This window comes from Lithobates pipiens, unplaced genomic scaffold (genome assembly GCF_037356315.1).
Source record: "Lithobates pipiens isolate NorthernLeopardFrog02 unplaced genomic scaffold, aLitPip1_a1.2 Scaffold_16, whole genome shotgun sequence".
NCBI lineage: Eukaryota > Metazoa > Chordata > Amphibia > Anura > Ranidae > Lithobates > Lithobates pipiens.
Genome location: NW_027507748.1, coordinates 527,392,236 through 527,418,705, shown reverse-complemented (window position 1 = coordinate 527,418,705; position 26,470 = coordinate 527,392,236). Strand labels below are relative to the sequence as shown.

Genomic DNA, 26,470 nt, shown 5'->3' with positions numbered 1-26,470 from the left:
CAAATTTCGATCCATCTATTGCCATGAAGATATTGTACGGTTGTTGCCGGAATCGACTTTTACTGGCTGGACCTAGAGCTGACCATGTCATGTCTTTAGGCAGGGTTATGGCCCATACACACGATCAGAAAATCATAGGAAAAATACTGCTTTCAAAGCTATTATCTGATTGTTGGTACGCAGCATTCGAGAGCCGATCACAACAATTCATGCAAAATTATCCAATGGGACAAGCACAACATTTTTCTCGTACAATACCAGATCATACGATTTTTGCTTAATCAGTACAATTGTCACTCTATCTCTCTCTCACAAAAGTGAGTACACCCCTCACATTTTTGTAAATATTTTATATCTTTTCATGTGACAATTGCTGAAGAAATGACACTTTGGTACAATGTAAATTAGTGAGTGTACAGCTTGTATAACAGTGTAAATTTGCTGTCACCTCAAAATAACTCAACACACAGCCATTAATGTCTAAACCGCTGGCAACAAAAGTGAGTACACCCCTAAGTACAAATGTCCAAATGTCCAAATTGGGCCTAAAGTGTCAATATTTTGTGTGGCCACCATTATTTTCCATCACTGCCAGGGCAGGGAGTTCACCAGAGCTTCACAGGTTGCCACTGGAGTCCTCTTCCCCTCCTCCATGATGACATCACAGAGCTGGTGGATGTTGGAGACCTAGCGCTCCTCCACCTTCAGTTTGCGGATGCCCCACAGATGCTTAATAGGGTTTGGGTCTGAAGACATGCTTGGCCAGTTCATCACCCTTAGGCTCCATGCACACTGAAGCTCAAAAAAGCTTTTTCTGGAAGCCAGATTGCTGGCAGAAAACGCTGGTTGAAAGATGTGCTTTTAACAGCGTTTTGTACTAGCGTTTATGGGCGTTTTTAATAAAAATACACAGAGGACTCTCCAAAAATCCCACAGTCCATTCCAAACTCCCACAATGCATTGAAAAAATAGAACGCCAAACACTAATTAACGTGTGTTTTTCTGCGTTTGTCATTTTTTGGCGGTGAAAAACGGCACTTTGAATGCAAATTTTTGGCGTTCAGAAAAAAGCCCATAAACTCCACTGCTCATTAAAGCTAAAAAAAACGTCCATCTGGGCATGGAGACATACATAACATAGAGTGCAGTTTATGAGCTCCAGTGTGCATGGAGCCTAACTCTCAGCTTCTTTAGCAAGGCAGTGGTCGTCTTGGAGGTGTGTTTGGGGTCGTTATGTTGGAATACTGCCCTGTGGCCCAGTCTCCAAAGGGAGGGATCGTGCTCTGCTTCAGCATGTCACAGTATATGTTGGCATTCATGGTTCCCTAAATGAACTGTAGCTCCCCAGTGCCGGCAGCACTCACGCAGCCCCAGACAATGACACTCCCACCACCATGCCTGACTGTAGGCAAGACACACTTGTCTTTGTACTCCTTACCTGGTTGCCACCACACACACTTGACACCATCTGAACCAAATAAGTTTATCTTGGACTCATCAGATCACAGGACATGGTTCCAGTAATCATGTCCTTAGTCTGCTAGTCTTAAGCCGCGTACACACGGGCGGATTGTATGGCCTACTTAGTCCGTCATACAATCCGATGGACAGTCCGTCATACTTTCCAATGAACGGACTTGACCACACACGGATGCACAAACGGTCCGTTGAAAGCTTGCGCGATGACGTGTACAGCACGTACTACGGGACTAGAAATAGGAAGTCCAATACACAGCAATGCAACCTTCCGCCGTATAAATCCTTTCTGAGCATGCGCCATTCTTAGTCCGTCGAACTAGCCTACTCACGAGCGGATTGTCCGCTGAAACCAAAGTATGACGGACAAAATTATGGAAATTCCGAAATACTTAGTCCGCCAGACTGCACGCTGAAAAAGTCCGCTGAAGCCCACACACGAGCGGACTGTCCGCTGAAATGTGTTTCGGCGGACTAAGTAGGCCATACAATCCGCCCGTGTGTACGCGGCTTTAGTCTGCTTGTGGGTTTAATTGTGCATCATCTTTAGAAGAGTCTTCCTTCTGGGGACGACAGCCATGCAGACCAATTTGATGCAGTGTGCAGCGTATGGTCTGAGCACTGACAGGCTGACCACCCCTTCAACCTCTGCAGCATTGCTGGCACCACTCATATGGCTATTTTCCAAAGATAACCTCTGGATATGATACGGAGCATGTGCACTCAGCTTCTTTGGTCGAACATGGCAAGGCCTGTCCTGTTAAACCGCTGTATGGTCTTGGCCACCGTGCTGCAGCTCAGTTTCAGGATCTTGGCAATCTTCTTATAGCTTAGGCCTTCCAGTGACCAGTATGAGAGAGTGAGAGCGATGACACCAAATTTAACACACCTGCTCCCCATTCACAGCTGAGGCCTTGTAACGCGGAGTCACATGACACTGGGGAGGGAAAATGGCTAACTGGGCCCAATGTGGACATTTTCACTTAGGGGTGTACTCATTTTTGTTGCCAGGGGTTTAGATATTAATGGCTGTGTGTTGAGTTATTTTGAGGGGACAGCAAATTGACACTGTTAACAAGCTATACACTCATTACTTTACATTGTAGCAAAGTGTCATTTCTTCAGTGCTGTCACATGAAAAGATATAATAAAATATTTACAAAAATGTGAGGGGTGTACTCACTTTTGTGAGATACTGTATGTGTGCGATTAGATAGAGATATATAGCAGCTTACCAAATTCTTCTTTCTTTAGGCTTTTTTTTTCCCCTTTGATTTTACCTGGTGACCTGGTCAGTAATACACCTCCTGTATTAGATTGCCCCCTTTCTGGATGAAGGAGCACTTGTTTAGATGTGTAGAATGTTTAGATGTAGTAGCAGAATTCGATACACTGACAAATGGAAACCATCTCGCACTGCACTTTACATTTGCATATCTGTTTCTGGCTTCAGGTTAGGTGGGATCTTTAAAGTTTAAACAATGAAAACACAGGTAAATATTTATTATTCATTTCTGGTGGGTCAATAAGTGCCGGTTCACACAGGGGCGACTCAGATCCGACTTCAAGTCGCCCCAAGTCACCTCAGGTCGCACAACATGTAGAAATCAATGTAAATGAATGAGAGCTGTCTTAATGCACACTACTGAAGTCACTCCGACTTCAGAAAAGGTTCCTGTACTACTTCAATCTGACTTCTAGGCGACTTGTACCCATTGATTTCAATGGAGGTCGCCTCCAAGTCGGATCTCCGTCTATACAGAAGGCGACTCTCAGAGAATTATCAGCTCTCAAAAGGAGTTCCCTCCTGAGAGCTCATTCTCTGATTGGCCACGGCAAGTCGCCTGGCCTGGGGCGACTTAAAGTAGTGTTGTAAGTCGTGTCCAAGTCACGTCAAGTCCCGTCCAAGTTGCCTCCAAAAGTCGTGTTGCCCCTGTGTGAACCAAGCCTTAGGCTTCAGTTGTAATGTGTCTCTTTTACGTGCCTGTTTATCTTGGTGAATGCAGGCCCTTGTGCGGTGAGGTCATGGAGATCTGTGATCTCATTCCCAAGCTGCCTGTAATTCTCCATTAGTTCCTGCTGTCAGAGCGTCTGCACACACAGCTGGGTGGAGGGTGTGTTTACATGAGATATTGGATGAATTGCTAGCTCTCCTTTTAATTATTGACACAGTCTGATGATGGGGTCTCTAAACTTCAATTCAATTTAGACTAAACTTTCTTTACCTGCTTTAATAAAGTTTTCAGCATTGCATTTGGTATTGGCTAAAATTTGCACAGTTGAATAAGCTTTAAGATGTGAAAGAATTGCCAGCTGGAGCTATATTACAAATGATATTTGCATGGAAAACTACAGCTTTATTAAGACTCTTGTTTACAAATCAATCAGCAGTCATTGATTACCTAAAGTTCTAGAAATAAACTTAGATCTAATTTTAATGGCGTAATATTGTTTTAAAAGTAGAAGCTACTTAAAGCGGAGGTCCACCCACATCGCCAAAAATGAAAAGCCAGCAGCTACAAATACAGAAGCTGCTGACTTTTAATGTGAGGACATTTACCTGTCCAGGGATACTTCAATCGGCTTTGTGTCCAGGCACCAGCATTTAAACTAATAAAAAATGCCAATGAAGCCTTGCGGCTTCACAACCAGTTTTCTACTGTGGATGCTCAAGCTACACTGTACCTTGTGAATGGTCCCGCAGTCTTCTGGTACCTGTGATGTATCCAAGAAGACTGCAGGGGAAGTGGGGGGCAAATTTCCAGGTTAAATCGCCATGGTGCATCTGACCAGAAGTGGGAGTGAGTAGCTGTCATAACCACGTACCCGCTCCCCCCCCCCCCCCCAAAAAGTGCCAAAAGGTCAATAATGTGTTAAAGCAGAACTTCTCCCTTTGCATGAGGTTCTGCTTTAAAATATTAGACCTTTTGAAATATGTGTCTGTGCACAGCATAAACAAAGTGAATTGCACTGCAGCATGAGAGTTGAGCTTTTTTTACCCAGACAAGAGATGTGGTCACAAAGAACTGAACTCCGGAAGCTGTGACCAAAAAAGTCAGGCAGAGGTCTAGTCCCCAGATGGCCATCTTAGTAGAGGCTGGAGTTTCCTTCCTCGTGTCAGAGCCTCCAGCAAGGAGAACAGTGAGCAGCACAACAGTGATGGCACCACTCTCATGGGAATAGCAGTCAGGGCATCAACATGTGTGTGAGTGTGTGTGTGTGTGTGTGTGTATATATATATGTATGTATATGTGTGTGTGTGTGTGTGTATATATATATATATATATATATATATATATATATATATATATATATATATATATATATATATATATATATATATTTATATATTTAAGTTTATATTATATAATATAAATTTCATTTATTGAACAATTATAACCTGAAGCTTTCAATAGTATATTTAACTAAAATAGAAGCAAATAATATTAAATATTTTAAGCTCCTCTTAGAAAAACTATTGTGTGTGCGGTTTTATTTATTTTTATTATTATGTAATTGTTCTTATTGGTTATATTATACCCCTGTTTTAATAGTATCTTTTAATGTTTTGTTTAAATTCAGGCCAAATAGTAACTTTCCATCTACTTTGTAATGAATCGTTTAGGCTAGTGAGATATTTTTGAGCACAAGAGGTGTGGCTCATTGACCTTCGGTTGGCAATTCTTGTCATCCTCACTCTGGAGCCAACCAGTGTGTGTATCGTGTCACTCGCTTGACACTGACATTTTCAGTCGACTTGGCCTTTAAATTCCTAAAGTATGAATGTGAACTTTATGCATATTTTGCAGCCATTACTTACAGCTATATTTCCTTGTAATGTTAACTCCTTTTGGTAAGCGAGGTGTAAAACTGATACTTGCACGTTCTGTGTATTTACATTGCATATTACCACAGAGAGGTCTTTTTACGCCTGGTTGATGCTGCCGCGACTTCTCATGCGGCCTGAGAGTTTAAAGTCGCATGACAAGTCTTTCCCCATTAACTGCAATGGAAGTTTTCGAATTGGTGTGACTCGCTCCGACTTAGAAAAAGGTTCCTGCACTACTTTTGGAGCGACTTCAATCCAACTTGCTGTTTTAAAGAAGTCGTAAACAAGCCACAATGAAGTGGCGCAGGGATGTCGGATTTGAAGTCGCACCAGTGTGAACCCAGGCTTTAGGCCTCAACCAATAATTGTCCCCCGTGTTGACCACTGAAAACTGTGGCGGGCAATAACTATCCCCTAGATAAGAGTAAGGGGCCACATAGGAGGTCTTTGCAGAACTGCTTCCATTGATCCTTGCAGAATTGGAGGTTCACATAACCATATCTGTTAGGTTAGCCAAATGTTAGCATATCGGGCTGCCCATGATCTGCCTGTATAAAAGCAGACTGTCTTGTAATATAAAATGGGCAAGGTGGCACAGAGTGAGCTGATTGCTTTTATCATTCTATTTTAATGGAGGAGGTGTCTGCATGGCCTGTGTATGCACCTCTGGCTGTCTCTCCCCCATCCCTCCCTCTTCTCCCTTTATCTCTTTCCAGAGCCTTCCTCTGAGTTGCTTCTTTCACAACAGCCAGAGCAGGGGGATTCCAGTCATACTCTTACCAGTACAGCTGTTTCCATTCTGCACTTTTTTTCTTTTTTTTTTCACAGTGTGTCTGGGTGGGGTGGCTGTGGTGTGCAGATCTTTGCATGTTCGCGTTTGCCGTGACGTGGTCATTGCTTGTTTCCTTCCTGTAGTTCACAAGCTTGTTCTTCAGATAAGAATGTATTTACAGTGCAGACAAGACCTGAAAATGTCAGAGGGACAAATGCTGAGAACTCATGGTTTTGTTATCAGTTTTATTTGCTCGTGATGTTATGCATGACATTCTCAGGTTCTCTTTAAAATGTGCTCTTTAGCTACCATTCCTTTCTAATGTTAAGTTGCAAACAACATTTTTTTTTTTCTAATGTAAGCATTGGAAACAAACTGAATCTCTTAAATGTAGAAAATGTGATTACTTATGGGGAAGGCGACTGTATCTTGTGGGGTTGATTGAATTATATTCACACTCTTTGTCCTAGTAAAGTCTTCATAACGAAGGTTGCTGACCTTGTTTGTAGCACTACCATTAAATATCATTAAGTTTTGTTTCTGTTTTTGATATCTTGCAGGTCCTGACAATCCCATGAAAAGAGCACTTTAAGAAAAGTATTTGTCTTCATCTAACGAAAAAAGTCAAGAAAAGTGGAATATTTATGTAAGCTACAATAGCTTAAAGAAGCACTTAAAGACCCACACTGTCCATATTGCTGCTTGTTGCCTTCTAAAACGAAAGTAAGGTGACCCATACTTCTCATGAGGAGTTGTGGGAAGGGGACGCACTAGGATGGCCACTGCCGTGCAACCGAGTGAACTGGTCTTTGAATTTGCAAGCAATGTCATGGACGACGAGAATCAGGTAGGTGACGCTAATACAGATTTGTTTTCTGAGCATAACCCGCAAATTTCCAACCTCACCTGTTTTATCCCATCTGCTTCTGCCCTTGGTGCTTGGAGGAAAACTTTGTAGCTCTTCAGTTTTCCCCCACCTCTCCACTAAGGATGAACTCAGGCGTGTTCGCATGGTCAGCGCGCAGAGCCCGCCAGGAAGTTGGCGCAGTGCTGCACTAATCACAGGCAGTGAGACATTGCCTGATCTCTGCAGCCGCGCAATGTCTCACTGCCTGTGATTAGCGCAGCGCTGCACCGACTTCCTGGCGGGCTCTGCACGTGGACCATGCAAACACGCCTGAGTTCATCCCTGCTATCCACTGTGTGCCTCCAATTTTTTATTGAAGAGCATTGAAAAACACTTCCTTTCTGCAGAGGCCCAGTATTCCACCAGACCCACTGACTGTCTTAAAGATGCCCCCTGAGATTAAGGGGGTGTCATTCACAGCTGCTTTGGCACTTTGTGGTGCATATGACTTCTATAGAGCCAATTCCATCTGGATGGGAATTACTTCAGATCCTCTGCCTGTGCACACTGAATCCTGTTTAGGAACCACAGATATCCATGTACTATAAGGCCCCTTTCACACTTGATTTCAATGGGCAAGAGTGGTTTAGAAGTGATGTGTACACCACTTTAAAGATGCTGCTAGCAGGACTGCCAGTGCACTGATCCAGTGTGAAAGCCCTCTGGGCTTTTACACTGGAGAGACGGCAGCGGCTCTTTCAGGGCGCTTTGCAGGTGCTATTTTTAGCGCTGTAGCACCAGCAAAGCACCCCAGTGTCTTTTCAGGCACTTTCACACAAAAAAAAAAAAAAAACGCCTGAAAAGCTCACGAAAACCTATTGCCATTAAAATCAATGAATGCTTTCACACTGGGACGGTGCACTGGCGGTGAAAAAATGCCCCTCTCCATTGAAATTAATGGACAGTGCTTCAAAAGTGCTCAGTGTTTTACTGGTAGTTTAGAAGTGCCTCAGTGTGAAAGGGGCCTAAGTTGTTATGTTGCTCTCTCTGTGAATGCAATGATATTTCAGTGAGTACAACTGGCTTGACATGCTGCTTATTGGATTGTATGATAATGTGGGCTGTATTGTATTCTAGTCTATATAAGTGTGTGTGTGTATGTATGTATGTATGTATATATACTTTTATTTTTTTTTATTTTTTTTGCTGTGCAATGTGAACTGGGACTGCAAACATGGGACATGTAACGCACAGCATGACCTACTGTTTACTTCAAGGAAAAGCTGTGTGTATTAGTTTGAATAGGTGTGATGTCTTCTAAATGTCAATTTCTATTGAGTGGGCATTGCAGCACTGATTTGCTGGCTCCACCTTATTACTCCCACAGTCCAAAGCATGGTAAAAAGACTAGGGATGGTCATTTTTCCAAGATGTGGTCATGTCGTCATTTTCTCTCCATTTTTACGATAGAAAACCTCAAATAAATGTTCAATTAAAAGAAGAAGACTTCACAGTATACGGGAAGTGGACTATAAAAATATAGCTTGCCGTAGACTGGAGCTTTATCATCCAAAATAGTGACTGGTTGAGAAGCTCAATTGGATTTTCTCAATCTCTGGGACCATATTCGCACCTTTGTCCAGAGCAGTAAAGTTTACGGGGAATGTTCTGTCTCCAACATAGTCACTCTGCCAGATGAAACACATATATAAAAAAATAGGCAACCCTGGCTCAAGCACTGCAAAAGGATTTGACCCACTGGGCCACAATGTCCTGCCATTATTGTGTGAACACATTTAGGTACTTCACTTGGGGGTCTTTGGTAGCAACAGCCCTTGCCACCCATCCAAAAAGCAATCCATGGTGGATTACTTTTAAAGCCCCATACACACTATCAGATTTTCTGCTGATTTTCTCCTTCAGATTTACCAAAACCATATAATATGAGATCAAACCTTAGGAGTTTCAGTTTGTATGTAATCAGGCAGGCCCTTCTACTACATGGTTTTGGTAAATCTGAAGGAAAAAATCAGCAGACAATCTGATAGTGTGTATGAGGCTTTAGAGGCATTTTACAGGCAGGGAGGAGGCAATATGTCAATCTTTCACTACCATGCTGCAAAAAATAAATTGCATATGGGTACAGTAGGACCCTATTTACTTGAATGGGTCACGTTCAGTGGTGGTATTCCCTCCCGATCGTGACAGACAGGATAGTTTTTGGCATGTATGTAGCCTAGTCTGGCTGCCTTTGTCACAAGTAGTCAAGTGATGTAAAAACATGTCTTAACTGCTTGTTTTTACTGCACCCTGACTGCAAGTGTAAAAGAGCCCTTACAGTATAATCATTCCTGACCCACAATGTAGGATAATGGCAGGACCTCTTTGATGTCAGATGTGGTTTTGCATTTGCTACATCTCCAATCTCTAAATGATATGGTGTCTTTTGTGCCTTGCAGACAGAAGTGACACCAATCAGATATGGAGAACGTTTATCTATATCCTGGTCCTGGTGTGGAAATTCACTTCAAATTATGGTGTAGGTTAAGCATAATGGGTGATCAGTTGACAGGAATAATAATTGGTAAGCTTGTAGATCAGGGGTGCTCAACCTTTTGAAGTTCGAGGGCCACTTTAACCACTTGCCTAAGGGTCAATTTTACAACCTTCTGCCCGGGGCAATTTTCAGCTTTAAGCTCTGTTGCACTCTGACAATTGCATGGTCATGCAACACTGTACTCATCAATTTTGTTTATAATTTTTTTGAGACAGATAGAGCTCTCTTGTGGTGGCATTTAATTGCCACTGTTTTTTTTTTGTTTTTTTTTGCTAAACAAACGAAAAGACGGAAAGATTTGAAGAAAAAAAAAAAGGTGTGTGTTTGTTTTTTTTTTTTTTTTCTTTCTGTTATAAAATTTTGTGAATAAGTAATTTTTCTCCTTCACTAATGTACACTGATGGATAGCACTGATGGGCATCTTTGACAGGCAACACTGGCAACACTGATTGGCGACACTGATGCGCACTGACCGCACGCGAGGAGAGGACTGCCAATAACCGTCAAATCATGTTTACACTGTGATCAGCTGTGATTGGACACAGCTGGTCACATGGTAAAGAGCCACTCTGATTGTCTCCTTCCCCCGATCTGTGATCACAGTGCGCTCCCGATATGCGCTGCAGGGGGCAAGCGGGAAGCGTGATAAAAATGCCCCCCTAAAAATGTGCGACCACTCGTCATTTGGCTAAAGTGCAGTGACAAAAAGCTTCTGGTGACAGCTTTGGGGCCACAATGAAATGAAATGGTTCAAGATTTCACATTTTTTATTTTGAATAGCAGATTTCAAACAAGGACCAGGATCATAATTTTCTGTGAGACCAGTCCCCATTGGATGTTTACCCACTATTCACAATCACAAAAAAGAGTGGACGACGCTAGTGTGAACACTGACTGTTTACATTTTACAAGGACTCTGTCTATTTCAGCGGTTGCAGGAGGAAAATGTAGAGGATTGGTTCCTGTATATGCCGCCCCTCCTATCCAAGTGTAAAACAGAATGTAAAAGGGAGCCCGCCATTGCGACTCCTGATGCTACACCAGTGGTTAGGGGTGTGTTGTAAAAACTATGAGGTTTTACCATTCGCGAAACCTCAAGTAAGGCTGTTTTCACACTGATGCGCTGCTGTTTACCAGCACAGTGAACCTGTGACTTTCCTATGGGTTAGCTATGCTGCGTTGTTTAATTCACTGACCTTCTTTTCCTCTAGTAGCTGCTGCTGGCATTGTTCTCCAGGCTTCTAGAAAGGATTAGATGCAGAGCGCAGTTGGTATCACTCCACCTGGAACAGGAGCTTACACTACAGAGGAAGCATTGACCTATGCGGCTCCTGCTCCTTCTGTGAACATCTGCTGCCGGTGCCGCCTCACTGCAGTCTGATGCTCTGGGCCTGTGGGAAGGCAAGTCCAGATCACGATCAACGGGTTTCATCCCTGAGCATGTGTTTCACTGGTTGTGTGTCACATGCCTGATGAAGGGGTCCTGCGTGACTCCGAAACATTGCACCTTTCTTGTTTTGTGATCATGCAATAAACTACCCGTTTGGATGCCACTTTGTGCCGATCCTGGGTGTGCTGGCAAATATCTACGCTGTCACTGGTTAGAGGTCGCGGGCCACATTGGAGTGCTCTGTGGGTCACGGATTGAGCACCCTTGTTGTAGATTTACGGCAACAGACACCTCACCGGTAACTGATCTCAGAGGGAAGAAGGGTTTTTATTGGAGTATCTCGGCCTATAGACTTTTGCTTCTCTCATGATCTAAAGCAGTGGTCATCAGCCCTGTCCTCAGGGCCCACTAGCAGGCCAGGTTTCATGTATTACCTTGGGGAGATGCAGACTAGAATATCACAATCACTGAGCAGCAAATGATATCACCTGTGATGTATTTCAGTTATCTTGCAAACCTGGCCTGTTAGTGGGCCCTGAGGACGGGGTTGATGACCACTGGTCTACATTGTCTGTAGAGCACATAGATATGCTGGCATGATACAAAGCCAGGCAGCAATGTGCAGCCATTCAGAAATCATCTCTTTCTTCTGCCATCACCAAGCTAATAAATGTTGAAACATGGCTAACTGCTCATCATTGCTTTCTTGCATAATTAAATATAAAATGTTCCAGCTACATTACGAGCCTAGATGCATTTTTAATGAACACTTGTCACCCGTAGGAGCATAACTGAAAAAAGTGAAGGCAGCAATTATAAAGGAAGACTTCTGTTTTTTTTTTTTTTTTTTTTTTTTTTTTTTTACTTGTATTTTTTTTTTTTTACTTATTTTGTTTAAACCATGACAGCAGACTGGTATTTCTGACCCCTTAATTATGTTCCGGAGCCTGTATCTGAGATGTCCAGCCAGTAATCTGAAATGCTAATGAAGATGTGTGCTCATAACAAATGTCACCTGGGAGCTGGGCAGACGCCTCCCAAAGTTGGCTTAGAGCAAACAGATAAAGCAGTGACTGATCTGCTTGCTGACCAAGGGTAATATGTAATCTGTACCTTGACACACCCAAAACTCTGGCCCATCCACTTTATGAGCCTTTGTTAGCCTTTGCAATGCTCAGGTGATGAGCCCACGTCACTGCTGAATGGGCGTTTCATAACATTTGTGGCTTTTTGTGCAGACTAATGATTCACCGATCTTGCATGTCTGTGCAGTGAAGAGCCAATATGAGTCTTCCCAGAGTGTTTAGTTGTCTTTTTGCTACCTTTTGTACAGAATATTGTTCTAGGCGTTTGTACTTGACTAAATTCAAATGAAATTGAATAAATTCAGAAGAAAGATATGAGATTGCTTTTTTTATTTTTCCTACTAAAAAGTCTATTTTATCTGTCCTGAGCAGTGATGCATGTACTATCATGGCTATTTCTGATAGTTTTAAGGGGTCCACTTGTCTCTGAAAAAGCATTAGCTGTCTATGAGCACAATTCACAAAGCGATTATTTTACTGCATCTAAGTATGCGGTAAAATAACGCACAACGTTTCGAAACCCCCCCCCAACTGCAATTCACAAAGAAATGCTCCTTAAAGTCACGCATACGTTTATTTCTTTAGTATGCCTTAAAAACCGCATTAAATCGCTCAGAAAGTTATCGCAAGCATCTGATATGATGCTTTTCCAAAACAGTGTAAGACAGCCAGCAAATTTTAGTCATGGCTGGTATGGCATGGCTTTTCTGGGTTGAGGGATCAAGGTACCCTTTCAGCTGGGTATAAAGCTCCATGATAAGTGGCTTGGATAACCTGAACTTCTCTGCAGGGTATCGGGATTTGTGAATTACTCCAGCAGTGTGTGCTCCAAACGCAAAAAAAAAAAAACCTGCAAGACAAAGGCATAATGAGCTTAGCTAGCATGCATAGCATACTAGCTCATTATGAATTGCATACCTGAGATAGAAGCCCCCGCAGTGGTCCTCATTCACCACTCCGGCAGCCGACATCACTCCCGGAGGTTACTTCTGGGAATCGCAGCTCCGGCTCTGTGATTGGTCGGAGCCGTGATGACTTCACTCCCACACATTTGCGCGGGAGCCTCCGGTAACTGCACAGTCTGTGTATCTGCCAATGACCGTGCAGGTTTAGCAGATATTCAGTGTAGCTATGGGTAAGCCTAATTATAGGCTTGCCTGTATTAAAAAGTGGTTATAAAGGGTTTACAACCACTTTAAAGCTTCTTTCCTTTAAACACTTGCCTACCGTGGCACTTACACCCCCTTCCTGCCCAAGCCATTTTTCAGCTTTTAGCGCTGTCGCACTTTTACAATTGCGCAGTCATGCTACACTGTACCCAAACAATTTCTTTATAATTTTCTTCGCACAAATGGAGCTTTCTTTTGGTGTTATTTAATCACTGCTGGGTGATTTATTCTGTCAGTAAATTTTGTAACTAAGTAATTTTTTGCCTTGATATGCGCTGATGAGGCAGCACTGATGGGCTGAACTGGTGGGCATTGATGAGGTTGCAGTGATGAAGATGCACTGATAGGTGGCACTGATAGGCGGTATGGATACGCAGTACAGATGGGCACAGATGAGCATTGATGGGTGGCACTGATGGGCGACACTGATGGGCATTGAGCGACAGCATTGATGGGCAGCACTGATTGCCAGCACTGACTGACATCACTGGTGGGCACTATATGCTGGCATTGATGGGCACTTTTTGTGACACTGTATTGTAATCAAGGCACTGATGATCAGTGCCCTGATTACATCCCTATATGTACCCCTGTGAGGAGATGCTGCTGATCGGCTCTCCTCTCACACTGTCCGTGTGAGGCGAGTAGAGCCTATTACTGGTATCTCCTTGTTTACATGTGAATGGCAGTGATTGGACACAGCAGATCACATGGTTAAAGAGCTGCGGAAGCGGCTCTTTACTGAGATCGGGGTTGCGCCATGTCCTAGCAACATGGAGCGGCCACGGGTGTCGTGCCCCTGCAGGTGCACAAGAGCGGCCATTCTGGGATGCCACCATATGACGTCGTCCCAGAACGAGAGCTGCACCGCCCCACCGTCATTTGCCAGTGGGCAAGCAGCAAGCAGTTAAAATAACCACTTGAGATCTTCTCCTCCTCTTCTGCATTGCTTTAACCACTTCAGCCCTAAAAGGTTTTACCCCGTTAATAACCAGGCCCTTTTTTTCAATATGGCACTGCGTTACTTTAAAGTGGTTGTAAACCCTTACAAACCACTTTGACCTACAGGCAAGCCTAGATTAAGGCTTACCTGTAGGTCCAAGAAATATCTCCTAAACCTACACGGTTTAGGAGATATTTTCCAAAACACAGGCACCGAGCGCCGATAGGAGCATTTTGTCGGAAAATTTTACCGGCAAGTTGGAAAACTTGGTCCGTCGGATACTCCGATGGAAACAGTCAGATGCAGACCACACACAGTCGGAATATCCGACAAAACGGTCCGATAGGATACATTCCGTCGGAATCTCTGTGTGTACAAGGGCTTAGAGTGTCGATAGGCGGGGATAGTCTGAAGCACTGATGTAAACTTGCACAACTCTTATCATCTGCTATCAATGTGGGGAGAACAGTACTGATCAGAACAGGCTTTCTAACCTATCTGCTGACAGGTGTCTGCCTGCCCTACAGGACCCGAGGTGGAAATCTAGGAGGATGAAATACAGAAGTGTCACACTAATGTTGAAATCCAAAAGTGTTTATTCCCATAAAAGGTTCATAAGAAATCAGTATTTTTATCCAGCGTGTTTTAGAGGCTTAAAGATGCCACCTTTATCAAGGCTTGATCTAAATGTAGAATGTCAGCAAATGGGACTTTAAATGTTTGTGAATTGTAAGAATTAAGAGGAAATTTGAATGCATGTATTGCATGCAGCTAAGCACACTCATCAGCAAAAACACTGCAGTGCACTGGGGATCCAGTACCACCCATCATTCTCTCTAAATGGCAGTGACTGTCAACACAATTTAGGGTTACCACTCATCCGGTATTTTCTGCCTGGAGTTTGCATGTTGTTCTCCCTATGTCTGCATGGGTTTCCTCCGGGTACTCTGGTTTCCTCCCACACTCCAAAGACATGCTGGTAGGTTAATTGGATCTTGTCCAAATTGGCCCTAGTATATGTGCGAATGTGTGTCCCAAGCATGTCAAGATCCTATGGGGTAAATGACCACGCTATATCAAGATGCAACTCCAACTCAGTTTGAGTTTTGAATAATGTGTCCGGGTTTTACACCCCCTGAAACAGACAGGACTGTGTCTCTCCAAGTAACCGGGTAACACAGCTGCCGAGTGCATAGGCGTATGCATGGACCAGCTGTGCCTGTGCATAACCTAATCACTAGGGTTGCCAACCATCTAGAAGGCTGGCTACAGTTGTCTTAAGCTGAGTGTCTGTGATATTCTCTCTCTCTCTCTGGGATTGGAGAGGGAGGTCTCTATCTGCTCCTCCTCCTCCCAACATTACCCCTCAGTGCTTGCCTGCCCATACTCCAATCCCTGGCATGCTGTGCCTCCCAAAAATTGATGCGTGAGTGGGAACTTTGAAGCCCAGCAGCCAGCAGATACATTGTGGGTGAAAGTTGCTGATGCCTGAGCATACATCCTTGGGTAAGTGAGCTCACCATCCACTGTCTGTGACTGAAGTCCCCCCCCCCCTCCTCCTCCTTCTTTTTCCTGCCCCTAAGCGAGTAAGTACACTAAGGTAAAGGGGATTCAGAGGTAAGGGGTGTGCTGCAGACCCTGATGTAAGGGGGGCTTTTGGGGGGAATGCTGGAAACACTGGTGTAAGTGGGGGCATTGGTGAGCAGAACCCCCCCCCCCCCCCAAAGTCAGAGTCCACAGCATTTTTCCCTTAAAAAAATACAAATAAATGGTTGTGCGCCACTAAGCGTTTGGGTTTGGGTTGACGAAAAAAGGTGTCAACCCTGCACCACATTTATGTGACCTGCTTTAGTATTAGTTTAAAGGGGAATATTTTAAATCTTCTATAAAACAGACTAGATTAGGTGTCTTGGAAGCATGTGATTAGGATAGGGAAGAATGAATTAAGAAGTATGTTAGATAAGCCATCATACACTAGCACAGGGATATACAATTAGTGGACCTCCAGCTGTTGCAGAACTACAAGTCCCATGAGGCATAGCAAGACTGACAGCCACAAGCATGACACCCGGAGGCTCAGGCATGATGGGACTTGTAGTTTTGTAACAGCTGGAGGTCCACTAATTGCAAATCCCTGCACTAGACACTAGACTAAACACTGCTTTAAGTTATCCTTGGATAAAAAAGGACGTTTCAAGGCACTTTTGATGACTGTCTGGCTGACTGAAGGCTGTAAGAAAGTTGGATGGGAGATCTTATGCAAATAAAGTTGTGGCACAATTCCCAAAAAACAATATTTAAAGAGCATCTCCGAATTTCCCACAAGGGGAAACATGGGAATATGGGGGATTTTAACATGCCACAACCAATAGCAGACAAGATAAAGGTCTGTTTAAAAACAAAATGTATTATTCCATAGAAGAAGTATAAAAAGACATTCTAAAAACACATGTGCAATGCTGCTAAATTTGCCATACAGTCAACAGAACCCAGAACGATGGTGGGATCAGGCGGACTTTGTGCCTAAATTGATAGTAGACCTCGCTGAATAACTTTATAAAAAAGTTAGAAGGATCTCCCAGGTTGGAATGTTTCAGTGACCTGTTGTTCCATGTGCGTCGGGACCCTTCGGGGTAAGGCCGCTCTATATTAAGATACCACTGAACTCATATAATTAATGGTGGCTGTCATTTCAGTAGTGCTAAATATGAACTCTCTTAGGACATGAGAATGTTAAATGGACCCCAACAACATGAGTCTATGGCACAGATCCCGGTGAGTTATGGTTCATATTCTTAAACTTTGAGGTAAAACAAAATGCCAGTGGTCAGTAGACCGTAAAAAGAAAAAAAACACTCACTGGAAACCGGGGCTAGCCAAGATCATTGAGCTGTGCAGGAGTTTTGGAGAGCTGTACTCTGAAAAAATCATCTTGACTGTCACGACTAAGCGCTGAGATGGCGTGAAATGCATTGACTTCTTATTCAGCCCACAAAGTGTCTTGCTTTTACTATTGAAGATGTCATTATAACAATAAAGCGGATGATATTGTGCAGTTGTCCAAGCAGGAGCAGGAGAGAAAAAAAAGGCTGTCTTTCTATAAGAAAGACAAACTGCCCCCACATTGGTGATCAGTAGGAGATCGGCTCTCACACACAGGCTTTGAAACTGACAGGCAGGCAGGGAGGGAGGGGGAGAAGGAGAGACTCAGGGCAGACAGCAGGATGGCGGAGGCATGTAAACTAACCACAATATTTATGGCTCAGCAGCCATGATTACTGTGGTCAGCACACACAGGGGGACACATGACAGGACAGGATCAGACCGGTATTTAACAACGTACACGGTGTGCACAATTAATAAGTCTAATGCCGCGTACACACGACCGGACTTTTCGAGGGACTAGGTCCGACAGACTTTCTTATTTTATTTTTTATTTTTTTCTCTAACAATATTCATAGCCCTCTATATTCTGCTTCTTGACAAAGACATGTAAAAGTTGTCGACACTGTAGGTGAGTACCATTTTCTGGGGAGGGAGTTCCACATTTTGAATTGCTCTAGTAAAGAACCCTTTCAACAATCGAAGGTTAAGCCTTCATCCTTCTAAGGGGTTAATAATCTTTGTCAAAAATCTGTTTTTGTTTTTGTTTTTTGCCCAGTGGGCAGTGTCATGTGAGTGCAAATTTTTTTAATTTTAATAAAAGTGGTTTTAGATACTGCACTATGAAGAATATTTGTTTTATATATGGGTTGCCTACACTGGTGTTAGGAGCAGAGTAGTTGCAGAGGCCTGCTCCTTTCTGGAGGAGAGCGGTGCCTGGTGGCTATTTGGGAGTACTTCATCTTTACTTTATGTGACCCGCTCAGCAATAAGGGATCATATAATTCTGGTCAGAGTTCTGTTTGTATACAAGTATAGACACTGTGGTGGAAAAAGCAGAAGAGCACCAATTTATTTGGATGTGGATCACCCTATCGACTTTACATTTTACAGTATATATTGTTTGGATGCTGAACATGTTTTAGGGACTTTACACTTGTATGTATTAGCATTGTATTTTCACTTTCATTTGTATTGGCAACTTATAGCCTTTGTGACTTTGTGTTGATGGAAGGATGCTCATTTGTGCACACAATACATTTTTTTAATAGCACTGGTTGATTTATTCCATTGGTCATCATATATGACCAAATTACCTCTCATAAGTCGTTCCTGATCTGCATGCTTGGTCCAGGTCTCTAAGCAAGAAAATATTGAGGAGTGTATTAACAGAATGGCCAGGTAAAAGCAGGGCTTTTTTTCAGCGGGAACACAGGGGAATGCAGTTCCGGCACCTTCAGTACTGAAATCAGTGGCGGCTAATGACATTTTGGGGGGGGGGGGCGGCACAGCAAACAACCCCCCCATCTAGGTTGCGGGCAGCTGCTCCTGTGTCCTTTCCTCCTCTTCTGCATCATTGAGGCTTCCACTGCGTGTCTCCTCCCTCCTCCTCCTAGGCATCCAATAGGATTGTCTGTCCTTTTAGGCAATCGATTTGATGGGTTTAAGACCCACTTCCTGAATGGCCGGGAGGAGGATCAGTGTGGCAATAGCGAATATTCATTTACTACTGTCACGCAATTGGGTGGACATGGAGCACAGTGCTCTGCACCTCGAGCCCACCCTTTTTTGAAGCCTATTAGAGCCTCTGACTTTAATCACATGCTTCAAACCCCCCCCATGGAATTCATGATCTGACACCCTGTATGTAGATCAGGGGCTTGGCACATGGATTGGGGGAGGGGGGCAGCGCCCCTGTGCCCCTATTGGATGGGCCACCACTGACTGAAAGGTACTGTATGTAATGGCAAGGGGTGCTGGGGTGTGCTGAAGGATCTATTGATGCTGGCTGCTGGTGGATCTACTGTTGCTGGAAGGGATATATTTTTACTGGTTTGCTAGAGGGGAGCTTATGTTGCTGGGGGTCAGTTGTTGCTGGGTAGAATCTTTTGTGAAGGGAGGGAAATATTGATGATGGCTGCTGTGAGATCTGTGGTTGCTGGGGAGGGTCTATTGCTCCATTTTACTGCTTTTCTTGTTACCAAATTCCATACAAATTACCTAGGGCCACAAAATGATACTTGCCTCCTGTATTCTCTAAAAGGTGTTGTACTGAGAGGTGGGTGGAACCAAGAAATGGTGCTCGGAGATGGGTTGGGGGCAGAGACCAGAACTGACTCAGAAAGGGGGGGTTCCCGCACCCATTCTCTGAGGAAAAAAAGCCCTGGGCAAAAGTATTATTTGAACAAGAGGTTAGGAATAGTGATCTCAGTATCTATTGCATAAACTGCATGTGGTCAGAGTGTCTCATCAATAGACCCGATGGAGCAGCTTATTATTTATTATAGCATTATTATCTTAATGACTGTTGAAGTTCTCTTATGATCTGACAAAAAAAACCCGTTGGCTCTATTGCATCTTCATTTCTGTAGCTCCCTATGTTTTGGCCCTTGTTAACATTCCACATGCTCGGAATTATGAGATCAACATCTTTTTAATTTCTACAAAATAGTTTGTTGCTCTGGCCAAGCCAGTCATCTGTTTTCAACTTTGTGTCCTCAGCTTTACTATTGTTTGAGACAAGTGGCAAAACTCCAATCTCTTTCTAGCATGGTGATGGACTGCAGGTATCCCCTATAAACGATTTACCATATTAAAGCAATGTGATATCTATTCAGTGTATCCTTAAATATACAGTATCTCACAAATGTGAGTACACCCCTCACATTTTAGTAAATATTTTATTATATCTTTTGACAACTCTGAAGAAATGACACTTTGCTACAATGTAAAGTAGTGAGTGTACAGCTTGTATAACAGTGTAAATTTGCTGTCCCCAACTCAACACACAGCCATTAATGTCTAAACCGCTGGCAACAAAAGTGAGTACACCCTTAAGTAGAAATGTCCAAATTGGGCCCAAAGTATGAATAATCTGTGTGGCCACCATTATTTTCCACCACTGCCTTAATAACCCTCTTGGGCATGGCATTCAACAGAGCTTCACAGGTTGCCACTGGAGTCCTCTTCCACTCCTCCATGATGACATCACAGAGCTGGTGGATGTTGGAGACCTTGCGCTCCTCCACCTTCAGTTTGAGGATGTTCCACAGATGCTTAATAGGGTTTAGGTCTGGAGTCCATCACGTTTACTCTCAGCTTCTTTAGCAAGGTAGTGGTCGTCTTGGAGGTGCGTTTGGGGTCGTTATGTTGGAATACTGCCCTGCGGCCCAGTCTCTGAAGGGAGGGGATCATGCTCTGCTTCATTATGTCACAGTACATGTTGGCATTCATGGTTCTCTCAATGAGCTGTAGCTTCCCAATGCTGGCAGCACTCGTGCAGATCCAGACCATGATACTCCCACCACCATGCTTGATTGTAGGCAAGACACACTTGTCTTTGTACTCCTCACCTGGTTGCCGCCACACACGCTTCACACCATCTAAACCAAATAAGTTTATCTTGGTCTCCTCAGACCACAGGAAATGATTCCAGTAATACATGTCCTTAACAGCAAACTATTTGCGAGCTTTCTTGTGCATCTTTTAGAAGAGGCTTCCTTCTGGGATGACAGCCATGCAGACCAGTTTGATACAGTGTGCGGGTATGGTCTGAGCATGGACAGGCTAACCCCCCCACCCCCTTCAACCTCTGCAGCAATGCTGGCAGCATTCATATGTCTATTTCCCAAAGACAACCTCTGGATATGATGCTGGGCACATGCACTCAACTTATTTGGTCAACCATGGCAAGGCCTGTTCTGAGTAGAACCTGTCCTGTTACATTCTTGGCCACCATGCTGCAGCTCAGTTTCGGGGTCTTGGCAATCTTCTTATAGCCTAGACCATCTTTATGTAGAGCAACAATTCTTTTTTCAGATCCTCAGAGAGCTCTTTGAAATGAGGTGACATGTGGAACTTCCACTGACCAGTATGAGAGTGAGAGCGATAAAACCAAATTTAACACACCTGCTCCCCATTCACACCTGAGACCTTATAACACTAACGGGTCACAGGATACCAGGGAGGGAAAATGGCTAATTGGGCCAAATTTGTACATTTTCACTTAGGGGTGTACACACTTTTGTTGCCAGCGGTTTAGACATTAATGGCTGTGTTAAAAGAGAGAGCAAAATTGGGACTTTAAATGAAGCACACATCAGTAAAAAAGTAGGTCAAGTGACTATAATATTTATTATATAAAGTCCATGATATGTTATACAAACATTTCGGGTATCAACCTCAAAAATGCCAAGGGCATACAGCCTCCACACGATAACTCATGGACTGGTATTACACAATAATTTACAATCGAATACAAATTCATATAAAACATAAAAAGCAATACATACATGTATAAACATATCCTACTGTAGTTGAACCCAAAATGGTCAAGATAACCATGGTAAGTGAATAATAGATAAAAAAAAAAAAAAAAGTTTTTTGAATAACCATGCCTAAGAAATGAATTATAAGACGGAGAAGATCAAATAAGTCTTGATATTCCATGGTTGAGACAAAGGATAATGGCCAACGGCTCTACGCGTTTCGCGGTATTCCAACCGCTCATCAGGAGCATACAACATGGAATAATTCTGAAAATTATATATAAAATAAAATGAAAATTTGAATTAATTGATAAAAAATTAGGGGAGTAATTTAATTATTATAATTAATTTCAAGGCTGGGCGTCAAACTCACATCTGCATCAGCGGGCCAGTAAAACAGCATCTGGGTCCGCAAAAAGAATCGCAGTGCATAGCCACCAGGCACCGAGGCAGCCCGCGGGAAAGGTAACCACCAATGCAGACACTTCCAGGGTGGGAGGATGCAATACCTGTGAAGTGAATGCAAATATCTATCTGAAAAATCTATGTGTGACAGACCAAATAAGGATCTGTCTTTCTGTGAAGATATATTTGTATAAGAAACTAGGGTGAAGAATGAGGGAGCAAGAAAAAAGGGGGGGCACCAAAACATGAAGATAAAAAGTGTGAGCAAGAAAATACCAGACTAAGATGATTAGATAAGTGAGCTAAGTATCGTGAGAATAAGTGAAAGTTCAGGAAGGAAAAGAGAGATGAATGTATGTAGCCCAACCTGTGAAGCGCCCACAATGGAGAACCATCCTGATCCCAAACACCGGCGCCATGCTGGCGAACACACTACCGGAGAGTAGGACTGCCTTCACCTGGGCGGCTCAGCCGTCAGGCGATTAGCGCCAATCCATCTCCCCAGTGTGATTGTGGAGGAATGACTATCCGACGGCACCAGAGCGCCATGAAGACGCCTAATGCCCGGCACATATAACATGACGTCAGTGAAAAGGGACCAAGTATCCACCCCCTCAACATGGCCAGAAGGCGGGGAGAGGGGAGGAGCACCGCATAGCACACCGCGTGCGTGGAGGTCAGCAGTAACGGTCAAATCAGCGAAACCCAAGCCGCTGTCAAGGGCCCACGGATGCAGTACAAGCGGGACGCATTAGCCAATATATCAATAAATAAATAATAACTATTGGGCCATTTGACAACAGCCTATACATGCTAGCAAGAGTATTCTACAGACTACTGATGTGTGCTTCCATCCCTGGTATTTGATAATAAAAAAGGGAAAAAGTTTTTGGGACTTTAAATGAGGCTGGCACTAAAGGAATGCCTGTCTCCATCCCTATCAAAAATATATTAAAAGAGAGAGCAAGATTGGGACTTTAAATGAAGCACACATCAGTAAAAAAGTAGGTCAAGTGACTATAATATTTATTATATAAAGTCCATGATATGTTATACAAACATTTCGGGTATCAACCTCAAAAATGCCAAGGGCATACAGCCTCCACACGATAACTCATGGACTGGTATTACACAATAATTTACAATCGAATACAAATTCATATAAAACATAAAAAGCAATACATACATGTATAAACATATCCTACTGTAGTTGAACCCAAAATGGTCAAGATAACCATGGTAAGTGAATAATAGATAAAAAAAAAAAAAAAAAGTTTTTTGAATAACCATGCCTAAGTAATGAATTATAAGACGGAGAAGATCAAATAAGTCTTGATATTCCATGGTTGAGACAAAGGATAATGGCCAACGGCTCTACGCGTTTCGCGGTATTCCAACCGCTCATCAGGAGCATACAACATGGAATAATTCTGAAAATTATTTATAAAATAAAATGAAAATTTGAATTAATTGATAAAAAATTAGGGGAGTAATTTAATTATTATAATTAATTTCAAGGCTGGGCGTCAAACTCGCATCTGCATCAGCGGGCCAGTAAAACAGCATCTGGGTCCGCAAAAAAACGCATAGAGCCGTTGGCCATTATCCTTTGTCTCAACCATGGAATATCAAGACTTATTTGATCTTCTCCGTCTTATAATTCATTACTTAGGCATGGTTATTCAAAAAACTTTTTTTTTTTTTTTATCTATTATTCACTTACCATGGTTATCTTGACCATTTTGGGTTCAACTACAGTAGGATATGTTTATACATGTATGTATTGCTTTTTATGTTTTATATGAATTTGTATTCGATTGTAAATTATTGTGTAATACCAGTCCATGAGTTATCGTGTGGAGGCTGTATGCCCTTGGCATTTTTGAGGTTGATACCCGAAATGTTTGTATAACATATCATGGACTTTATATAATAAATATTATAGTCACTTGACCTACTTTTTTACTGATGTGTGCTTCATTTAAAGTCCCAATCTTGCTCTCTCTTTTAATATATTTTTGATAGGGATGGAGACAGGCATTCCTTTAGTGCCAGCCTCATTTAAAGTCCCAAAAACTTTTTCCCTTTTTTATTATTAATGGCTGTGTGTTTGAGGTATTTTAAGGGGACAGCAAATTTACACTGTTATACAAGCTGTACACTCACTACTTTACATTGTAGCAAAGTGTCATTTCTTCAGTGTTGTCACATGAAAAGATATAATAAAATATTTACAAAAATGTGAGGGGTGTACTCACTTTTGTGAGCTACTGTACATGTACAGTAAGACATCGTCTTGATGTGTTTAATCATTGTATTTTATTGTTTTAGAAACTTGGTTAAGTGTTTCTATATTTTATATACTTTCTATTATACATGTACAGTACATGAGGGCCACCATATTTAAGTACCAAAAAAATGAAAACGCAGTTAAAGCCAGAATTCCTCCACACTACTTGTTTCTAGTTCAGTGACTAGTTTGGGGTATGAGCTGCAGAAAGCATTGGACAAACAGTAGGCCATCAGATGCCTTGGTGATGTTGATTAACATGTAATATTTACAAATAGTCAGCCTTTTTTACAATATACACCCATCAGCTATACCTTTATGACCACTGATGGGTTAAAAGAGTAGTATGGCATTTTCGTTTTTTATTTTTTGATCATACTTGCCTATATGGATGCAGCATCAGTCCCTCGTTGGCTCTAACACCGAGAACTGAGCCATCAAACGCCGCCGATCGCTCGGTTCTCAGAGCTCCACGAGCAGAGAGCTGGTGAATGTCAGTCACTGGCTCTCTGCTCTGCTGCCCCACTGGAGCGCTGGAGGGGGTGGGAGCATCCAGCTCTGTCTCTCAGTGGGTCACTGAGCCAGGGCCAGGGCCGGTCCAGGCTTGTGGGTGGATCCTAACCATATGGTCGCAATCTTTCCTGAACCTGGACTGGCTCAGTGATGTCAGTCAACAGCGGGCTTCAGCCTGCTGTCTGCTGAGCACAGGTCATTAGAGTACAGAACAAACTGCACTCCTGTGATCCACAGGAGAAATGCAGCCAAACAAGCTTTGGCTGTACTACTTTTAATTATATAACATTAACTATCTATCTTGTTGCATTGGCATCTAAAATCTGGTTGGATATATTAGGCAAGTAAACATTTTATCCTTGAAGTTGATGTGTTAAAAGCAGAAAAAATGAGCATCACAGTTTGCTGTGTTTGAGGCCGCCCATGCTAACCTGTATGCAAAGCCAAATGCAACTACAATGGGCAGGCAAACCTCAGAACTGCACTATGGAGCAATGGTATTATGGAAGTATTATGGTTTCTTGCACATTATGCAGATAGCCGAATGCATGTGCGTTGATCACCTGGGGGGAAGAGATGGCAGCACGATGCAGTATGAGAGGAAGGCAAGCTAGCAGAGGCAGTGTGATGCTTTAGGCAATTTTCTGCTGGGAAGCCTTGGATCCTGCTATTCATATCGATGTTACTTGACATGTACCACCTACCTAAAAATTGTTGCTGACCAAGTGTACGCCTTAATGAACAGTATTCCCTGATGGCTGTGGCCTCTTTCAGCGGGATGATGCACCCTGCCACACTACAAAAATGGTTCACAAATGGTTTGAGGAACACAGCAATGATTTTGAGGTGTTTTCTTGGACTCCAAATTCTCCAGATCTCAATACAATTGAGCATCTGTGGGATGTGCTGGAAAAAAAGTCAAATCCATAGAGTCCTCAGCTTGCAACTTACAGGACTTGCTACTGACGACTCAATGTCAGATATCTTAGCATACTTTCAGAGGTCTAGTAATGTCCATGCCTCAACGGGTCAGGGCTGTTTTAATGCCAAAAGGCAGACCTACTCAGACTTGGGTGGGTAGATCTAAAGTTATAGCTGATCGGTGTATATTCTAAATTGTTCACCTTTTAGATAACGGAGAAGGTACATTCTATGTAATTCTGCCATGCCAACAGGTTTTTTTTCTTCTTGAAAATGTAATGAATCCCTTTTACTTTCATTGCAGCTTGATGACCCTTCCATCTTCCCCGCTGTCATCGTGGAGCACATTCCAAATGCAGATTTACTGCACACTTATTCGGGTTTAACTTGTGTTGATGATACAGATGACATGATTGCTGAAAACTCCCTGGATGTAGCGGAGGAACAGATTATAGAAGACGATGACCTCACTCTTACAGGTTTGTAGTTGTAGTTCTCTTTTGTAAGGGTAGAACTTTGATGTGATCAGATTTACATTGAGAAGAGCGATTTGTCTGCCATCTCCTCCTCGCAGTACCCGCCTATTCAGTATTCTGAAGCCCTATATGCACATGCTGGTCAGCAAAAATGCATTGAAACAAGGAAAAATATTAGTTTTCTTCAAAGGGAAGCTGGCAGTACCAACTATGGCGACAGTGTAGGTTCCTTTTCAATGACTGCTACCTTGCAATGCTAGGGGTGAAAGTGTGCTTTAAAAAGCATTAACCAATATACTGCCCTAACTTTTTTAGGTGCTTTGTGGGTTTTTTTTTTTATTTTTTTGCAGGAGGCTGAAAGTTGTCATGTCATGGATAGGCTACTGCCTAGAAAACACACAGCGTGTATGGGGCTTTAGGTTTTACA

At 42.8% G+C, this 26,470-nt stretch overlaps 1 protein-coding gene across 11 annotated transcripts in view; it reads left to right on the top strand.

Annotated features, from left to right (window-relative positions):
- The window catches only part of ELF1 (E74 like ETS transcription factor 1), a 213,998-nt gene that overhangs the window by 150,907 nt on the left and 36,621 nt on the right, over positions 1 to 26,470 (top strand). For 9 of the 11 annotated variants that reach the window (XM_077483165.1, XM_077483159.1, XM_077483162.1 and 6 more), the window contains 2 exons: positions 6,638 to 6,924; positions 25,872 to 26,046. In XM_077483165.1, the coding sequence (XP_077339291.1) occupies positions 6,853 to 6,924; positions 25,872 to 26,046 (247 nt within the window). In that variant the 5' untranslated portion in view covers positions 6,638 to 6,852. Of the gene's footprint in view, positions 1 to 6,282; positions 6,308 to 6,335; positions 6,358 to 6,637; positions 6,925 to 25,871; positions 26,047 to 26,470 lie in introns of those variants that run through there. The other 2 variants (XM_077483168.1, XM_077483167.1) reach the window with 2 other exon arrangements.